General features: G+C 42.6%; 1 protein-coding gene across 1 annotated transcript in view; it reads left to right on the top strand.

Annotated features, from left to right (window-relative positions):
* The first annotated feature begins 1,629 nt into the window (after positions 1-1,629).
* The window catches only part of RGS17 (regulator of G protein signaling 17), a 35,008-nt gene continuing 18,048 nt past the window's right edge, over positions 1,630-18,589 (top strand). Inside the window, exon 1 of the mRNA XM_040965442.1 lies at positions 1,630-1,748. Coding sequence (XP_040821376.1) covers positions 1,630-1,748 — 119 coding nt within the window. The remainder of the gene's footprint in view (positions 1,749-18,589) is intronic.

Raw genomic sequence — 18,589 nt, 5'->3', positions numbered from 1 at the left:
AGCTAGATACTTTTAGAAAGACATTGTTGGCACAATCTTGTGAATAGCATAACCACAGCCTGTGACTTAATCAACACCCTGAAAACCTGGTCCCCCACTACGCAGGGTGAGACATTTTACACAGTGTTGGAGTATGCAACATTTACCCCTTTCTGATTTTGTGTGTGAACTACAAAATGAGGTGGCTTGAGCAAGCACTGTAATTTTTTATGTGAATTTTTTTCTTTTAATTTTTTGTATAATCTTACATAGTTGATTAGGATGCAAAGGGTCAAGGGCTACAGGAAAGTGGGTAAGATCATTGTTACCACACTAATGTCATCATTCATTTTTTCCCCCGTATCTTGGGCCAGGGGAGAAGTAAAGGGATTTTTTTAAATGGGGTGTTTCTCTGATTTTGAAGACTATGCTGTTTTAAAAAGTATCATTCTCTTCTGAACTGAAAATACAATTTTTGTATTTTTAAAATTTATCTAAAAGACAGAAGCAGGCAGAGTGAGAGCTTCCATCTGCTGGTTTACTCCCCAGATGGCCACAACAACCAGGCCTAGACAATGCCAAACCCACGAGCCAAGAACGCCACCCAGGTCTCCCGTGTCCGTGAGAGGAAGCCACATGCTTGAACATCGCTGCTGCGTCCCAGCGCGCAGATTAGCAGGAAGCTAGACTGGAAGCTGAGTGGTAGCCAGTGCTCGAACCACGAACTCCAGTGTGGGATGTGGGAATCCCAAACAGTAACTCAACTGCTGCGCAAAATTCATACCTCCCAAATACGATGTTCCAAGAACAAGCTCACAATGCAAAAATGACTCGAGGTGCTTTGTATTTCAAGACTTACTGTTCTTAGGCACACAGGATAACATACGCACAAATTCATGCTGAATTTGAAGCTATACCAAAATAACTTTTTTCTTTCTTATCCACAGCCCCGTCCTAGATCAGGGTTGATCTTGCAAATACTTGGAGATAGTAACTCATTTCATCTAATTTATAAGGTTACAGGTACAGAATTCTGTACCCAGTGTTTTATTTACCTTCCATAACATATAAATTATACCAAAGCAATTTAACAAGTTTTTTTTTAATTTTCTTTGAGGTCTTTATTAAATTTAAATAGATTTGAAGAATGAAGGTAACCTCACAATGTTGCTTAGCTAGAAAAACCCGGCAGCATTGATTTAAGTAAACCACAATTCACCATTCTGTAAAAATTACCAGCTGGAGAAATGAATTGATCATAAAGCTGTGACAATCTAAAGGTGTTCAATACGGAAAGCAGATTAATCTTTCTTGAGTAATGAAGGAAATTACGAGTAAACTTTCAAGCCTTAACTTGAGTACTTATTAGACATCATGGGCAAGTGACAATTAATATTACTGTTATTTCAGGTAGCGGAGAACTGAAGAATCTTGCTCCTGAAGTTTTTAAAAATAGTGTCCTAGAGATTTTTCCAGAGAATTTTCAGTGTGGCTGCTACAGCTTATTTATGTGCCCTTCCGGAGCGTATCCCCATGGGCCCTTTGTTAAAGGCTATGTTCTGCAGCATACGGTGACTGTGCTTATCATGGCTCTGTCACACCCTATGTTTTCTCTCTTGTTGCAGCCTGTTGGGTACCGAAGTAGTTGCAATGCGCAAAAGGCAGCAGTCACAAAATGAAGGAACACCTGCTGTGTCTCAAGCTCCCGGAAACCAGAGGCCCAACAATACGTGTTGTTTCTGCTGGTGCTGTTGTTGCAGCTGCTCCTGGTATGTTGCAGTATCTGTGTGTTATATTATCATACCTGTGCTAGATATTAACTAGAGCAAAAATACATGCCTAATCTTAGCATTGTAGAAGCTTTCCAATATATCTCTTTTTTCTTTTGCAAGTGGAAATGAGTGAAGACTATCATTGATTTCCACAAGCAAAATAGACTGATTTCCTCAGATTCTACATTTAAAGTGATACTAAGGTAAAAATTATTTTATCTTTTTAGATTTTCATCCTTCTTAAAGGTGATGTATACACAAGACCTTAGTGATATTTGTGTCAATAAAAAATATTCTCCACTATTAGAAAGGTGCAAAAACTTAGGTTAGATGATGGCTAGTAGCACTGTATGTATTGAATACAGTATTGTGTGCCTCTTATTAGGATGGTTAATTATTTCATTGCATAGCCAGAGAACCAGGAGCTCGGGGGCCAGGGGCCAGTGTCTCCACCATAGAACTCCGGCCAATAAAGAGGAGGGAGACAGAATCGCCATAGGGTCGTGAGCACCAATCTAAAAGAGTAAGGGTTGTGCTTACTGTGAAGGCCAAGTCAGTTTGCTGAAAACTCAAACCAGAGGTGCAGAACCTGCTTTCTGTTGCAGCGTTATTGCTGGAGGCTGGCACTGGTACCCTGTCAAAGCTTGTTCTTTGGTGCCCTCATTGATTAAAGATTGAGTTGGACATGCTGATCCCCAAGGTCCTGTCTACCGCTGAGTATCCATGATTTGAGGGCCTCATAGAACCAGTTCCAATTCTCTGGTTCCAGATTTCCAAGTTGCCTTTCAGTGGGAAAATCATCAGGACCCAAAGTCCAAATCAAGATGATGCATGTGGGATTCTTCAAGGTGGTTTGGACTTAATGGAACTTTCTTCTGAATTATAATTTTGGGATCTCTAGAGATGCTGTTTGCAAGTGGATCCAGACTGACAATGTCTTCTTCATCTTCTCTGCCTGTTTCAAAACTTGAATAAAGGCCCCAGTATTCGAATCATCTCTTTTTGCATAACCTCTATAGTTCCAAACACTCATTGAGGACAATAGTAGTGTCCTTGTGGCCAAAATGTAAGATAAATGTGATCAGTTGTAGTGATAGCCCTTTATGTTGAGAAAAACTCCCCCGGCACAGAAAACAAAACCCAACTCCCCAAAAGCCATCACAAGTTGTAGTAATCTGAAAGAATTGACAAAGTTTTTGTGAGTATCAAAATTGCTACCTAGATCACGATTCTTTCCTCGGAAAAGTTGTCTGTGATATCTTTGCCTTCATTCTCAACACAATTTTAGGAGGAAGTAGATTTCTAAGTGAGGTAAATATTTCCATCATGATTGTATAATTCTTTGTTTTTCCATTTCACTCCTAAAGATATCGTGCAGATCTTATTCTGTGAAATACTGCGTAGTAACTTAATCCTGTGGTTCTACACTTGATGTTAGCCAAAAGACCAAGAGGTTATCACCCTGTGGTTCTGAACCAGGTCCGTCCTCATCCATAACTGTTTGTGTGACGTTCATCAACTTTATAACTCCCTCTGGTCCCACAGATCCTTGTCTGCCAGAGGACAGTTACACAAGGCTATTCCCCTAAACCTACCCTAAGTGCAAAACACTATCTGATACATAGTCATTTAATAGCAGTTTCCTAGACTCTATGGAGCACAACATATTGAAACTATAAAATCCCAGTAAAGGAAAATAATCTGCTTATTGATAAAGCCCAAAACTTATCTTGGAAAACAGAACTATCTGGGATTTTGTAAAAATATTGAAAATAGTTGTAGTGTTGAGAATTATTTGTTTCCCGTTTCTTTTTGCCAGGTTCCTATAATGAGTATATCATTTTATTTACCTGCACAGTTTCTGAATTGCTTCATGATTAAAACATCAAAGCATTACAAGCATGTTCTGTTGTGTTGCTGATTTTGGCTGTTAAATCAATAGCAAAACTTGGCCTTAGCAATTCTTGAAGTCCACGTTAAATCACAGAACATTTCACGTTAGCTCATAATGATCAGATATTGTAGGAGATAGACTGAGGACCGATAACAAAATAATTCTTGGAAGATGCCTTCACTGGCCACACCTCTAGGGTGACACACATTTTGCGATCCTGAACAGGAGGTGCATTGGCTGTGAACTCTGTTAGTTTGAGGGTGAAGAGTCAAGGTCAAAAACTGCATTTATTAGCCCTGAGTCACGGCTGCCTGAGTCCAGCCTAGCAGCTTACAGATCCTTCTGTGTATAATAAATGATAGGTCATGTCTATTGCAAACAACTCGACATCTTAAAAGGAGAATAAAAGCTCAGTTGTCTTGAACCAAGGATTTTAATTATCACCATATTGTCTTATCAAAAGCGAGTATGTTCTTTATACATGCATTCTTTAAAAAGCATTGTTTTTGAGGTTAGAAAAGAATATCTTAAAGGCCGTTTCAGTGAGTAAAAAGGAAAGGCATAGTGTTCAGAGTTTCCAAGCTAGGTCAAAGGAGCAGAACAAAAAGAGCCACTAGGAAAGAAAAACTGTAATTTAGGCACTAAAAAAAAAAAAAAGTGAAAATAAAAATGTGACAGTACTGTCATTTGTGAATAGGACTAGTTGTCATGTGCCTGATTTTACCTCCTTTTAAGGAAATAAAGAGCTCTGAAAATAAAGTTCTATATCTAGTAACAAATACGAATGCTTCACCCTAGCCGTGCATGTTAAGGCTGTCCGAGCAACGTGTTGTCTTCAGATATCCGTTTCTCATTCACATTTCTTTGTGTTTTTTTTTTATTGTTGCTTACATTATGTTATGTAGTACAGTTTTATAGGCGCTGGGGATCCCCCCACCCCTCCCATACCCCTCCCCCCATGGTGGATTCCTCCACCTTGTTGCATAACCATAGTTCAAGTTCAGTTGAGATTCATTGCTTGCAAACACATGCCTAGCATAAAGTTCAGCGTCTTATTGTCCAGATAAGTTCAGTGGCCTCTTGGGGAGACCTTCTATGGTCTGAAGATAGGTCTAACAGAGTAAAGATCCGGTCAGTTAAAAGCCCCAACAAGGCCTCAGTATCATTATACAACATTATGGAATTAATTGACATAGTATTGGGTAAACAATATGTTAAAAATAATGCAAGTTCCATTCTTCGAAACATCTGGGTTGAGACAGTATCAATGACAGGTTCAAAAAATAACAAACAACCAAACAAAAAATTACAGGTTAAATCAAGGCAAACATGTGGTATCTAATCTTTTGGGATTCACTCATTTCCCTTAGCATTATAGTTTCCAGTTGTGCCCATTTAGCCACAAAGAACTGCATTTTGTTTTTTTTAATAGCTGAGTAGTATTCCATGGAGTAGATGAACCAAAGCTTTCTTATCCAATCTTCTGCTGATGGGCATTTTGGTTGCTTCCATGTTTTCGCAATTACTGATTGTGCTGCAATGAACATAGGGATGCATGTTGGTTTGTCGTAAAACAGGTGTTTTGGATATATTCCTAGGAGTGCTATTGCTGGGTCATATGGTATGCAGATTTTGAGTTGTTTGAGTGTTCTCCAGACTGATTTCCATAAAGGCTGTACCAATTTGCAGCTCCACCAGCAGTGGAGTAGGGTTCCCTTTTCCCCGCATCCTCGCCAGCAAGCGTCGTTGGTGTTCTTGTTTATGTGGGCCAATCTTACTGGTGTTAGGTGGTACCTCATCGATGTTTTAATTTGGATTTCCCTTATTGCTAGGGAGCTGGAACATTTTTTCATATGTTTGTTTGCCATTTGGACTTGTTCCTTTGTGAAATGTTTGCCCATTTCCCGTGCCCATTTCTTGAGTGGCTTGTTTGTTTTGGTTTTTTGGTTGTTTTGAAGTTCTTTGTATATCCTGGAAATTAGCCCCCTATCGCCTATATCGTGTGCAAAGATCTTCTCCCACTCTGTGGGTTGCTTTTTTACTTTGTTGATTGTTTCCCTTGCTGTACAGAAGCTTCTTAGTTTGATGAGGTCCCATTTGTTTATTCTGTTCTCAACTGCTATTGCTTTTGGTGTCCTTCTTAGAAAGTCGGTACCTACTCCTAGGTCTTGCAGGGTATTTCCTACATTTTCTTGCAAGAGTTTGAAGGTTTCTGGATGTAGGTTTAGGTCTTTTATCCATGTAGATTGGATCTTAGTGTATGGTGATAGATGTGGGTCTATCTTTTTGTTTCTACAGGCTATCAGCCAGTTGTCCCAACAACATTTACTAAAGAGTCCTTCCCACTTGCTTAAGCTGTCATTGGTCTTTTTGTCAAAGATTAATTGGCTGTATCTGTGTGGATTCCCTTTTGGTGCTTCTATTCTATTCCATTGATCTTCCTTTCTGTCTTTGTGCCAGTACCAGGCTGTTTTGATAACCACTGCTCTATAGTATGTCCAGAGGTCCGGGATTGTGATTCCCCCTGCTAAATTCTTATTTTTCAGGATGGTTCTAGCTATTCGTGGTTTTTTGTGTTTCCAGATGAACTTTTGAATCATTGTATCCAGTTCCGTGAAGAATGTTTTGGGCAATTTGATTGGAATTGCGTTGAAAATGTATATTGCTTGTGGTAGTATAGACATTTTAATGATATTGATTTTGCCTATCCAGGAGCACGGGATGTTATTCCATCTTTTGAGGTTTTGTTCAATTTCCTTTTTAAATAGTTTGTAGTTTTCTTCGAATAGGTCTCCTACACTTTTGGTTAGATTTATTCCCAAATACTTCATACTTCTCTCTGCTATTTTGAATGGTATCCTGTTGGTTAGATCTTCTTCCATCTTGGTGTTATTTGCGTACACTATGGCTGTTGATTTTCGTTCGTTAATTTTGTACCCCGCCACTCTGCCAAACTCTCGTATAAGTTCTAGCAGTTTCTGTATTGAGTCTCCTGGTTTTTCTATGTATAGGATTATGTCATCTGCATATAGTGAAAGCTTGACTTCTTCGTTTCCTATACGTATGCCTTTGATTTCTTTTTCTTGTCTTATGGCCTCTGCAAGTACCTCTAGGACTATGTTGAATAGCAGTGGTGATAGTGGGCACCCTTGTCTTGTTCCAGATCTCAGTGGGAAGGGTTCTAGCTTTTCTCCATTCAGTATGATACTGGCGTTGGGTTTTTCATAAATTGCTTTAATTATGTTGTGGATTTTCCCATCTATGCCTACTTTGGCTAGAGTTTTTAGCATGAAGAGGTGTTGGATTTTGTCGAAAGCTTTTTCTGCATCTATTGAAACTATTATGTGGTTCTTGTTTTGCAGTTTTTGGATATGGTTTATAACATTTATGGATTTCCGAATGTTGAACCATCCCTGCATTCCAGGGATGAATCCTACTTGATCCGGATGAATGATCTGTCTGATGATTTTTTGAATTCTATTGGCTAGGATTTTGTTGAGAATTTTAGCATCAATGTTCATCAGAGAAATAGGTCTGTAGTTTTCCTTCTCTGATGGTTCTCTATCCGGTTTTGGGATTAAGGTGATGTTGGCTTCATAGAATGAGTTTGGGAGGGTTGCTTCCTCCTCTATTGTTTTGAAGAGCTTGTAGAGGATTGGGGTTAGTTCTGTTCGGAATGTTTTGTAGAATTCTGTAGTGAAGCCGTCTGGGCCTGGGCTTTTTTTCGTTGGGAGATCCTTGATGACTGTTTCAATCTCTACCTCGGTTATGGGTTTATTTAATTCTGCAGTTGCCTCCGGACTGAGTTTTGGTAAATGGTGGGAGTCCAAGAACTTTTCTATTTCTTGGTGGTCCTCAAATTTGTGGGAGTACAGTTCTTTGTAGTAATTTCTAATTATTTTCTTAATGATTGCAGTGTCTGTTGTTATGTTGCCTTTTTCATCTTTAATGCTGTTGATTCTCACTTTCTCTTGTTTTTTTTTTGGTCAATCGGGCCAGTGGAGTGTCTATTTTGTTTATTTTCTCAAAAAACCAACTTTTTGATTTGTTGATTTTATGTATAGTTTTTTTGATTTCTATTTGGTTTATCTCCTCCCTTGTTTTGATGATTTCTTGTTTCCTATTGTGCGTGGGACTCTTCTGCTGCTGTTTTTCCAGATCCTGGAGGTGTGTGGTTAGTTCCTGTATTTGGCGTCTTTCTTGGGCCTTGACATGCGCTCCGATTGCGATGAATCTACCTCGTAGCACTGCTTTGGCGGTGTCCCACAAGTTTTGGAATGTAGTATCAGAGTTTTCATTGGTTTCCATGAATTTTTTGATCTCATCTTTAATTTCTTCTCTGACCCATTGTTCGTTTAATAGCATATTGTTCAATTTCCAAGAGTGCCTATACTTCCTGGGGAGTTTTGAGTTGTTGATTTCCAGTTTCATCCCATGGTGGTCTGAGAGGGTACATGGTATGATACTAATGTTTTGGAAGTTGTTTAGATTCGCTTTATGTCCTATCATGTGGTCGATTCTGGAGAAGGTGCCATGCACCGCTGAGAAGAATGTATAGTCTGTGGCCTTAGGATAAAAAGTTCTATATATGTCTACTAAGTCCAGTTGTTCTATTGTTTGTGTGAGCTCTGTTGTTTCTTTGTTGAGTTTTTGTTTCGTAGACCGGTCCATTGTTGTTAGAGGTGTGTTGAGATCGCCTACAAGAATTGTGCGGGTGTCTATGTCTTCCCTTAAGTCTGTAAGTAATTGCTTTACGTAACTAGGTGCATTAAGATTCGGTGCATAAACATTAATGATGGTGATTGCTTCTTGATGGATCATTCCTTTCACCAGTATAAAATGGCCTTCCCTGTCTCTTTTGATGTTAGTTAGAATGAAATCTATTTCGTCTGAAATTAGGATAGCTACCCCAGCTTTTTTTTCTCGTCTATTGGCGTGAAATATCTTTTTCCATCCCTTCACTTTCAGTTTCTTTGCATCCTTTCTGGTTAGATGCGTTTCTTGTAGGCAACAGATGGTTGGGTCTTGTTTGATGATCCATTCTATTAATCTCTGTCTTTTGATTGGTGAATTTAGACCATTTGTGTTGAGAGTTAAAATTGAGAGGTTGCAATTTTGCCCTGCCATGTGATTGTGTTGTGTGTGTGTTGTTGCCTATGTAATTGTCTTGTTTGTGTGGCCTTTAGTTTGGAGACCTTCTTATTTGCCAACTTTGTTTGTGATTTGCCTCCTTTTTGTCCGGGACTAGCGCATTTCTAAGGAGACTTTGCAGAGCTGGTTTTGTGTAGACATATTCTTCTAGTTTTTCTTTGCTATTGAAGTATCTGATTTCGTTCTCATATACAAATGAGATCTTTGCTGGGTAGATTATTTTTGGTTGACAGTTGTTTTGTTTCAGGACTTGGAAGATCTTTGTCCATTCTCTCCTTGCTTGTAGGGTCTCTTCGGAGAAGTCAGCAGTGATTCTGATGGGTTTTCCCCTGTATGTGATCTTTTCTCTACTTCGTACTTGTCTCAGGATTCCTTCTTTGTCTTCATTGGAGTAGAACTTGAGCACCGTGTGTCTGGGTGAAGATCTCTTTGGATCATGTCTGTTGGGAGTTCTCTGTCCGTCCTGTATGCGGGGTGGATTTGTGTTCCAAGTGTTTTGGAAGTTTTCCTGTATAATTTCATCAAGCACTGCTTGCATCCCAGATTCTCTTTCTACTCCCTCGGGGAGGCCGATGATCCGAATATTCAGTTTTCTAAGGTAATCTTTCATCTCTTGCATCATTTTATTAGTTTTGCTGAGGTTTGTCTCCAGCTGTTTAATTCGCTGGACACCTTCATTTTGTGTGTCTTCTGTTTCAGAGATCCTTTCCTCTGCCGCATTTATTCTGTTGATGAGGCTTTCAATTTTATTCTCTTGGGCATCCAGTTTGGTTTTGATTTGTTGTATTTCGGTGATTATGCGGTTCTGGAGGTCTTCCAGCTTTGTGTCCACGTCTCTGAGAGATTTTAGCATTATTTTCATCAATTCCTTTGTTGGTAACACTTCCATGTCTTCATCTCGCATCGCCGATATTGATAATGGCTTTTGGCCCTTGTTTGGTGGGGTGCTGGCTCTTTCATCTGGAGCACAACTCTTTCTGGTGGTTTTTCCCATTGCGTTGGTGTATTCTGGTGGGGCAAATGGACCCGTGTGTTGAGGGGCTGTCAGGTGCTTTCCTGTAGAGATTGGAGCCTGCAGGCGTGGTGTTGCCGGGCGTGGTAATTTTCAAGGCACCGTTGGTGCGTTCTCAGGGCCCGGGGCTGTAGAGCACCACCTTGGGGGCCCAGTGGATTCCAGGCACACTCTGGGCACCTCTTCTACAGGTGTGACACCCCAGGGCGTGGAGGGATGGAGGCGCTCTCTGGGTGTGCCCCCTGTGCGGGAATCCCCAGGGCTTAGAAGGTTTTATGTGCTTTCTCCCTGCGTTCTCCGTGTCAGGGACTGCAGGGTTTTTCAGGGCCCACCTGTTGCGTCTCCCACACACGGGACTGTGGGTGAGGCACTTTCCAGGCGTGGCTCTTGTGCAGTGAATCCACCACTCGTGGTGTGTGGGTGTTCAGAGCCCCTGCTCCCGTGTGGCTCCCCCACACAGGCCCTTAGCGGAGGAGTGACCCAGGCGCCCTGTTATAATGACTTCACGGCAGGTTCTCACCGTGTCAGTGTGATGCAGGAGTTTTCAGAGCTCTCCTGGTGGGTCGCCCACGCTCAGAACTGCGGGGTGGGAGGCTAGGAGTGAGCAGTTCACCCTATGGGAGTGGTACCTGCGTGCCAGGGACACACAGCGCTACACTTCCCAAAACTGGGAGCTCTCCTGACACCTGACACCTGACACCTGTGCTGCGGAGGTGGCTGCTGCAGGCAGCGATCAGAATCCTCCTGGTGTTCTCGCGCATCCACCAGGCAGGATGTGGGGGACTCCAGATCCTCGCCAGCAGCCTCTGCGCACCGAGACGCACTGGCCCCCCTCAGCGCAGGAACATCCGAGGTGCCTTCCCTCACCACCAACACCACTGCGCGTAGTTCCCAAGGCACAGACCCAACCGTTTCAGGCTGCCTGCCCCACCTTCTCAGAGGCTGGAACCTCAGTAGGGGGCGAGGAATGCGGAGGCTGCCACGTCAACCCCCCACTCACCAAACGTCCGGCTGCTGCAGTCTGCCTCCACCGCTGTCAAAGGCTTCCCGCCGGCGACGATCCACCCGATCTCCCTGCCTCCGAGCTGGCCGCGTCTCCCGTCAGGCCGTTTTCAAAAGTGACTCTGCAGGTCTGGAGTGGGATGTCGGTTTCTCTACCTTTGTCCTGCTCCGTTCTCGTTGTTCTTCCGAGTTGTGTGGATCTTTTTGGCTCCACACTGTCCCAGGGAGCTTCACAGACCTCTCCCTGCGGTTCCCTGCTGTTCCTCTTTGCTGCTTCTGTAGCGTTTTATCCCTATCTCGCTGAACGCTCCCTCACAGCCTTCCTCCTACGTCGGCCATCTTAAAACCCCCATTTCTTTGTGTTTTAAACTCTGTTCCTGTCTTCCTAAAGTGATCACTGTGCTTTACTTTGGGGGATGATACCTTCAGTGGAAGGGTGTAAGTGCGGAGCAAGCAGTGCCACAGCTTCCTTGGAAGAGGCTGGTGTGCTTGGTCTAGTTCAGTGAGTGTCTTCCCTGCCCTGTTCTTGTTCCTTATGACATTGAGCCCTCTGACAGACGCGCAGGCTTCTCACTCCCTGCCAGCAGGTCAGCAGGAGCATGTGAGGATGTTCAGACATGCACAAATGAGACAACACGTAGTTCATTGCACGCTCTGGATTACTCCGTGCCCACAAACACAAGGTGCGCTAAGAACGATGTGGGGAGGTAGAACTTTCAAAATATATTTTGTGCTTAAGACTGATTTCCAAATTGTCCTACAAACCCTCTCTTAACATCAGAGGTTATATTAAAATCACCAGACCTATTTAAAAAAAAAAAACTCTTCGGGCGTTTATCACTCTGATAATGTCTGGCTGCCTCTAGATGTGCCTATTGAGCGGGGAGTGGGGCTCCCTGTGCTTAGTCACAGAAAGTCAGAGTGCACAAGGGCTCAACTTCTGCCTCCCCATTGGTCACAATGACTTCTGCTTGCCACTGCGCAGTGCCTAGTGGAAGTAGAGATGGAAGTTGCTGGCCACCACCCGGGGTTTCCCAGATAAGGAAAGTGACGGTTCCTCAGACCAGTTAACGCATCAGCAACTGAAGTGGGAGTAAAGTACAAACCGTTGACTTCATACCCCGCCCATTGGTTGATCCACTTTAGTGGAAAAGTCTGAACTTCAATCGTTTTCAGGTTTGATAGGAATCATCTCAAGTAACACTTCCCCAGTCCAGTTCATCATCGCACACAGTGCTAAGCGGTGCCGGCAAGATTCGACCCTCTGCACCCGAGTCCTCTCAGGAGAGATTGTTCACAGATCCAATGTAAATTAACTAGCCCTGTTGCAAGCTTAACACGTCTTCCTTGCACACACTTCAGCTACCACATTTCAGATCATGGGATAATTCTCACTAAGATCATGTTAAGCATCTCATAAACAAGCTCTTGGTCGCTCCTACCTTTGTTTTTTAAAAGTGCCACAGCTTCCATGATTTAGAAAATTTCAAAAATGATGTCCTGTTTTATCCTCTGATGCTGTCACACATTAGCTCTCTGCCAATGAAAGTGTGAAGATGCAAGCTTTCAAAATGAAAGGAAAGAGAAACAAGACCCACGACCGCGCCTTGGTGAAGAACCCGCTCCCCAGAAATGAAAATCCTCACACAAGCAGTGAGCAGCATCTCATCTGAGGCCCTGCTCTGTGCCCGTCCGCCTTGGAGAGCTGCCCCACGCCCCTGGGCAGCCCTGCCCGGGATTGCCAGAGTGCTTGAGCTAGGAAATCCTGACTGTAATTTACAGTTTCAAAACTCCATCCTGCCTTGACATAAGAGTCCTCATTTCGCTGCTACCAATTACATGCAAATCAAACCACACAACCGAAACACATCTACCATAGCAAAAGCAGGTTTCCCAGGCCTAATACACACTAAAGGGTGGCATTAGGACTGTGGGCTCTCACGCATTGATTCATGACATTGCATGCACATTGCAAACTGCTGTGCTTCATCAGCGTTCGCTGCGTTCTCTCTGCTTCCCCAGTGAGAACACAAAGTATCAAAGAACAGTTGCATCTAGAAATTCTTGGCCATCCTTAAAAAGAAAATAATCAATCAATCAATAATAGAAAGAAAGAAAAGGTGTCTACTGCTATAAGAGACCAAAATAATAGGCCATTTTCTATCAAAGACTTAACTGGGTGTACTCGTTTTAACTTTGTTTCCCACAAGTGCATTTTAACCATCTCACTGCCATCTATAAATCATTGATAGATGAGTAAGAATAAAATAACATTTAAAAACTCAAGCCCTTTCTTATATATTATGGTGGAATAAAGAACTATGAACCAGAATAGAATGGGCAAGAGAAGACTCACTAAGTTCAGGCAAGAAAAAGGCAACAGCGGTCGCAAAAGCCAGACAGCTCCCAACAGGAGATGCTCTGTTCAACAAGGAGCCTTGGAGACAGCTATGGCCAGGATCTCCGAGATGAAGGCCGAGGAAAGAGTCTGCCATGTGAGGCAATTACAGGAGGACAGACAGTAGGCAGAAAGAGGAAGCCAGGTTGACTGAACCGCAGAGGGTGTGAAAGAGAAATAGCAGCCCACACCTTGCTCTGTGTCAAGTGTGGAAGGAGCCGCCTGAGAGAATTCTGAAACAAGTGGTGTCTTTGGAGAAGGAGCGTCTGGGTAGGTGGTGTCCTTTAAGAAGTAGGTGCTAGGGCCCAGTACTGTAGCCTAGTGGCTAAAATCCTCTCCTTGAAAGCGCTGGGATCCCATATGGGCACCAGTTCTAATCCCAGCGGCCCCACTTCCCATCCAGCTCCCTGCTTGTGACCTGGGAAAGCAAGTGAAGCCTTGGTACTGTGCACCAATGTGGGAGACTCAGAAGAGATTCCTGGCTCCTGGCTTCAGATTGGCTTAGCACCAGCTGTTGCAGCCACCTAAGGAGTGAATCAACAGATGTAGAATCTTCCTCTCTGTCTCTCCTCTTCTCTGTATATCTGACTCTGCAATAAAAATAAACAAATAAATAAATCTTTAAAAAGAAGAAGGTGCTGGCTAGAGATTGAGGGAGAGAATGGGCCTCAGAAGACTGAGAGTGCAGAAGACTTGAGTTCCCATGAATAGGGGTGTCCCCAGAAGGAGGGAGTTGAAGGCAGAAGCATTGTCCCTCTAGGGAGAAACCCCAGAGTGCAGGAAAGAGATGTTGCAGCTCTCTGCAGACAGGGCTCTGCCTGGAGACTCGAGTGAGGTGCACTGGCCCTAGGATCCCACCTGGCTTAACTTATTTCAAGGCCAGATCGGGGGAGAATCCCTTGAATCTCAGCCACGTTGGCTCACTGTGCTCAGGCGACAACGTAGTGAGGACCATCTGTGTCATTATGATGTATTAATCCTATAACCATAAGGAAAACTATCAAGACACTGATAACAGAAATCCCCAAACAACAATATTAGAGTATTGCCTCAGGAAATACTTCAGTAGCTATTATACCAAACACCATCAACAATCTTCCTGAATAAACTAAAAACACTATTAGCCCTAACACAGATCCACCCCAGAATCCATTGCAGTTCCATTACTGTCAGTTAATGCTAAACTAATATAACAGGCAAAGGTTTAGAAAAAATACCTACAAAATGTATAACAAAGGTCACGGTTGATTAAACAAAATACAGTATCTAGCATAAGTCTCACATAGAACTTGACCAGGCTAAAGTTTCATGCTTCAAAATAGTCAGAACTGCATTTTGGTGATAAATGTGTTCTTTGACACATGGGATGACTTCTTTAACATCTGTTGGGTGAGGATAGATTTGGCTTTTCCGAGTGACTGTGCTTTGTGCAATATGAGCATTTCAGTCAAATGAATTCTTTTCACACATTAGAGGCGTATTTCCCCAGGCCTCCCTGTGATATGGGAGGTGGTGAATTCTGTGTGCCACCAGGTTTTTTCCTACGTAGCATATTACACTGAAAAATGCTGAATGCTAAAAGCAACTGCCACTAAAAAGGTAGGCAGAGAATTGAATACTCAATAAGGAACTGGGATATGTTGCCAAATATTAATTATAGGTGACAAAAAAAAGAGAATAACTAAGTGGTGTCTTCAATGACAGTGGTCCCATCAAATGAAATAACACTGGAACAAAGTCATTTAGTTCAAATGTAAGATGGTGAGTTCAACTAGCTGTCTTTGAGATATCCAAGAGTTAGTCGTGTAAATGAATTAAAGCTTTTAGGATAAGTAGACACTAAATATGGCCATCTGAAATCCAGTACAATAGAATATTCAGGCAGTGAGAGTGTTTATAGCAAGTACATATTAAAGATAATTGGGGAGTCCAAAGTATAAACACTCTATCCAGCAGGGATGAGAATACAGCCAGAGAAAGAGCAGTGAGCTAAAGATGGAATCCTCAGGGCGAAACAACAATGAAAAAAAAACATCTGAAGAGTTGCAAACACAGAACGCGCAGGCGCGCTTTCCTTGCAGATCATGTGGAAAATACAGCAGTGGGCTCTCACGGAGGCCAAGGGGTATTCAGTTTCACAGAGAAGGAATAATTGTGGTTGCAAATACAACAGGGTGGTGGGGCCCAATGTGATACAAACTATATTAATATTTTGCAATCTGGCCAAGCAAGGGGTTATTAGTGATCCTTGGGAGAGCCAGACTCTTCCGAAACGTGGGCAGCGAGGAGAGAGTTGGAGAGGAAAGCTGCTGACATAGAAAAGGAGACAACTCCTTTCAACTTCTAGGACACATTGATGCTGCAGGTGACCGCTAAGAATCAGGGAAGCTGGAGTTCCTTTCCGAGACAACCGTCCCAAATCCAGGCTAGCTGGCTGACTATCTGGACAATGTTTAAAACTTTCAAAGTCTCTCCTGCTCAAGAATTATGAAAAAAAAAATAGAGTTTGTAGATATTTGCTGCTCCTTGACCTACAAAATGCCATGGCTGGGAGCGGGCATGGCATCCAGGTTCCATACCGGCATGCCCATTCGAGTGCTGGTTCTTCCCCTTCTGCTCCAGTTTCCTGTTAATGCCTTGGAGAGCCACACATATGGCCCAAGTCCTCGGGTGGCCCTGTCACCCACGGAGGAGGCGGTGGTGGGGTCCCTGGCTCCTGACTGCAGCATTTGGGGAGTGAACCCACAAGTGAACCTCTCTCTGAGTCTCTCTTACTTTCTGTCACCCTGCGTTTCAGACAGGCACAGAAATCTTTTTTTTTTTTTACGTCATACTTGTGCTACGTCAGTATTAACTATTTTTGTCTTGCTCATTAAAATTCTTCTCCACTGATTTTAGCACTAGCCTACTTCCTGTCATTGCCCAGGACTTATTATTTCAGGATTATCATTTAAGCATCACTTTTTCCATCTTTATCAGATGAGACGATAAAATCCACCTTCTGTGAAAATGGAATTGATTGCGTAATCGTTCCGCTGAGTTGGGTGTTACGAATGCTGTGATACACACCCTTGTCCCAATGATTAACAAACTATGAATTAAACAACATCCTGTGCCCAAGAGCGTACTCTGCCACCTTTGGTCTAAAAAGATGATTCCAACACGCAGAGCATTTTGGTCAACCAAACCCATCAGCAACAATGGAATAATAACATTTTGTGTTTCACTCTGAATAAAAGCAGTCTGGTTGCTTTCCCACAAACGCGTTCGCTCCACTGCCTGTCAGTGACAGAGAAAACTTCCAGTGGGCTCAAGGAACGGCCTAAAATAGGGCTGTAATCAACCCCAGAGCAAGCGTGCGTTCTAAGGACTGGCAGAGTGGGCTCTGTTCTATGATTCTCTGAATTCTGAGGGCAAATTAGAAAAAAAAAAAATCTATACCAAACCAACAGCTTTGGTTCTTTCACCAAACGTAAGCTTACAGATCCCAGTTTTCATCCCGTAATTACTTGTTCAAAGCAGTTGGTATTCTCAACCAAGCTACCACATCGACAAACCTTAAAATGGCCTGGAATCTGAAACAGAAATCTAAAACAAATGAAGAAAAAAAAAAAAGAGGCAATTTTTGAAGCCCACGATTTCAAACAAATGCATGTGTAGACAAAAATCAGTAGCAAACATAGAGGAGAAATCAAAAAATGAAAAAAGTCTTCCTCGTGCGTGGAAACTCTAGATTTATGTTGACCTGCAACCCGAACTGAAAGAGAAATAGCATGGAGACTTTATACTCACATGCCTATTTTAAAAGGTTAAAATTTTAAAAATACTTCCTATCTATGCTTAGTTAGAAACCTTTTCTAATTAATTTGTTCTGAGGATGTGTGGACCAAGTTACACATTACCCCAGTACAAGACAGTAGAGTACAGAACAACTCGCAGCTTTGCAAGTAGGATCACGCCTATCTTTTTAAAAACTCTAAAAGTATTTCCAAATGAAATTGCTTTTGGCCAAGAAGTATCTAGAACTTTTACAAAAAACAAAACTGAAAAATGGATGCAAGACATGTATGCCTCCCCAAGGTAAATTTGTCTCATTCAAGTTTTATGATTACATTCCCAGAGAAAATGAAGGACTTATAAAGATATAATAATCAAAATTCCTTACATGTAAAATTGCACATTTTTCCAAATAGGGTAATTGCTCCCAGAAACTTTTTCTGTTTCCGTTTATTCTGGCTGGGCAAAAGCAATGTGACAGTAAAGCAAACACTGCCATCTAGTGGTCCTGTTTGTAACAGATTATTCAGAAACTATGTTTCCATTTCCAAAAGTTTCACAACTTTGGATTCCACCCACTGTGGTTTGAAAATATTAATAAAATGTATACTAAACCTGCGCCGACATTTTCTTGTCATTTTTGCCTAAATAATACAATTCAAAAATCATGTGGTGTTTGTGTTGTTTTTAGGAATTGTGAATAATTTAGTGACTAATTAAAATACGTGGGAGGATATGCCTACATGGTATGCAGATACTGCACCATTTTACAGAAGGTACAATATTTCCAGACACAAACTCATTATTTAAAGATTTGTTTATTTTAATGCTGGAGTTGGTGGGGAGAGAGACAGAGAGAGGAAGGCAAAGGGAGAGACCTTCCATCGCTGGTTGCTCTGGCTGCAGCTGGGCTCAAGTTAGAAGCTAGGGATTCTTCTGGGTCTCCCATGTGGATGCAGAGGCTTAAGCACCCGAGCCATCCTCTGCTGCCCTCCCAGGGCCTTGGCGGAGAGCTGGATCAGATATGTTGCAGCCAGGTCTCAAGCTACAGAAGCTGGCTTTGCCCACTTTGCCACAGTGCCCCAGACACAAATTTCTGACAACTCCTCCCTTTATATTCCACACTCAAAATGCTGCATCCGGTTGTCTGTGGTCGACATGGCACCTCCTGTCTTCTTGCTCTTTCAAGCTTTGCTATCAAAATCTCCAAGTATTCCTTCCCGACAGCCTCCTGGTCCAGAATCAAGCAAGAAGTTGTTGCTTAGTCATATCTTTTGTAAAACACAGTTCTCTGGGCAGTGGCTCTTAAAGTGCTGACCACAGGGAGCCCCTGTCCAGGGGGCGTTTGCACCCAAGTGCACTGGTTTGTAAGGGAGGAAAGGGGCTTACCCTCTCCAAACCTATGAGCACAATCAATTTTTAGGATTTATGTGTGTGTTTATTTATTTGAAAGGCAGAGTTACAGAGAAGACAAGAGAAAGAGAGAGATCTTCCAACTGCTCATTGATTCCTCAAATGGCCACAACAGCCAGGGCTGGAATAGGTTCAAGTCAGGAGCCAGGTGCTTCACCTGTGTCTCCCACCTGCAGACAGAGCCCCATCTT

This window comes from Ochotona curzoniae, unplaced genomic scaffold, assembly GCF_017591425.1.
Source record: "Ochotona curzoniae isolate NIBS_2020 unplaced genomic scaffold, NIBS_Ocur_1.0 scaffold_3890, whole genome shotgun sequence".
In the NCBI taxonomy this organism is placed as follows: domain Eukaryota; kingdom Metazoa; phylum Chordata; class Mammalia; order Lagomorpha; family Ochotonidae; genus Ochotona; species Ochotona curzoniae.
Note: the sequence above shows the minus strand (reverse complement) of the source record. Positions and strands in the feature narration are given on the sequence as shown.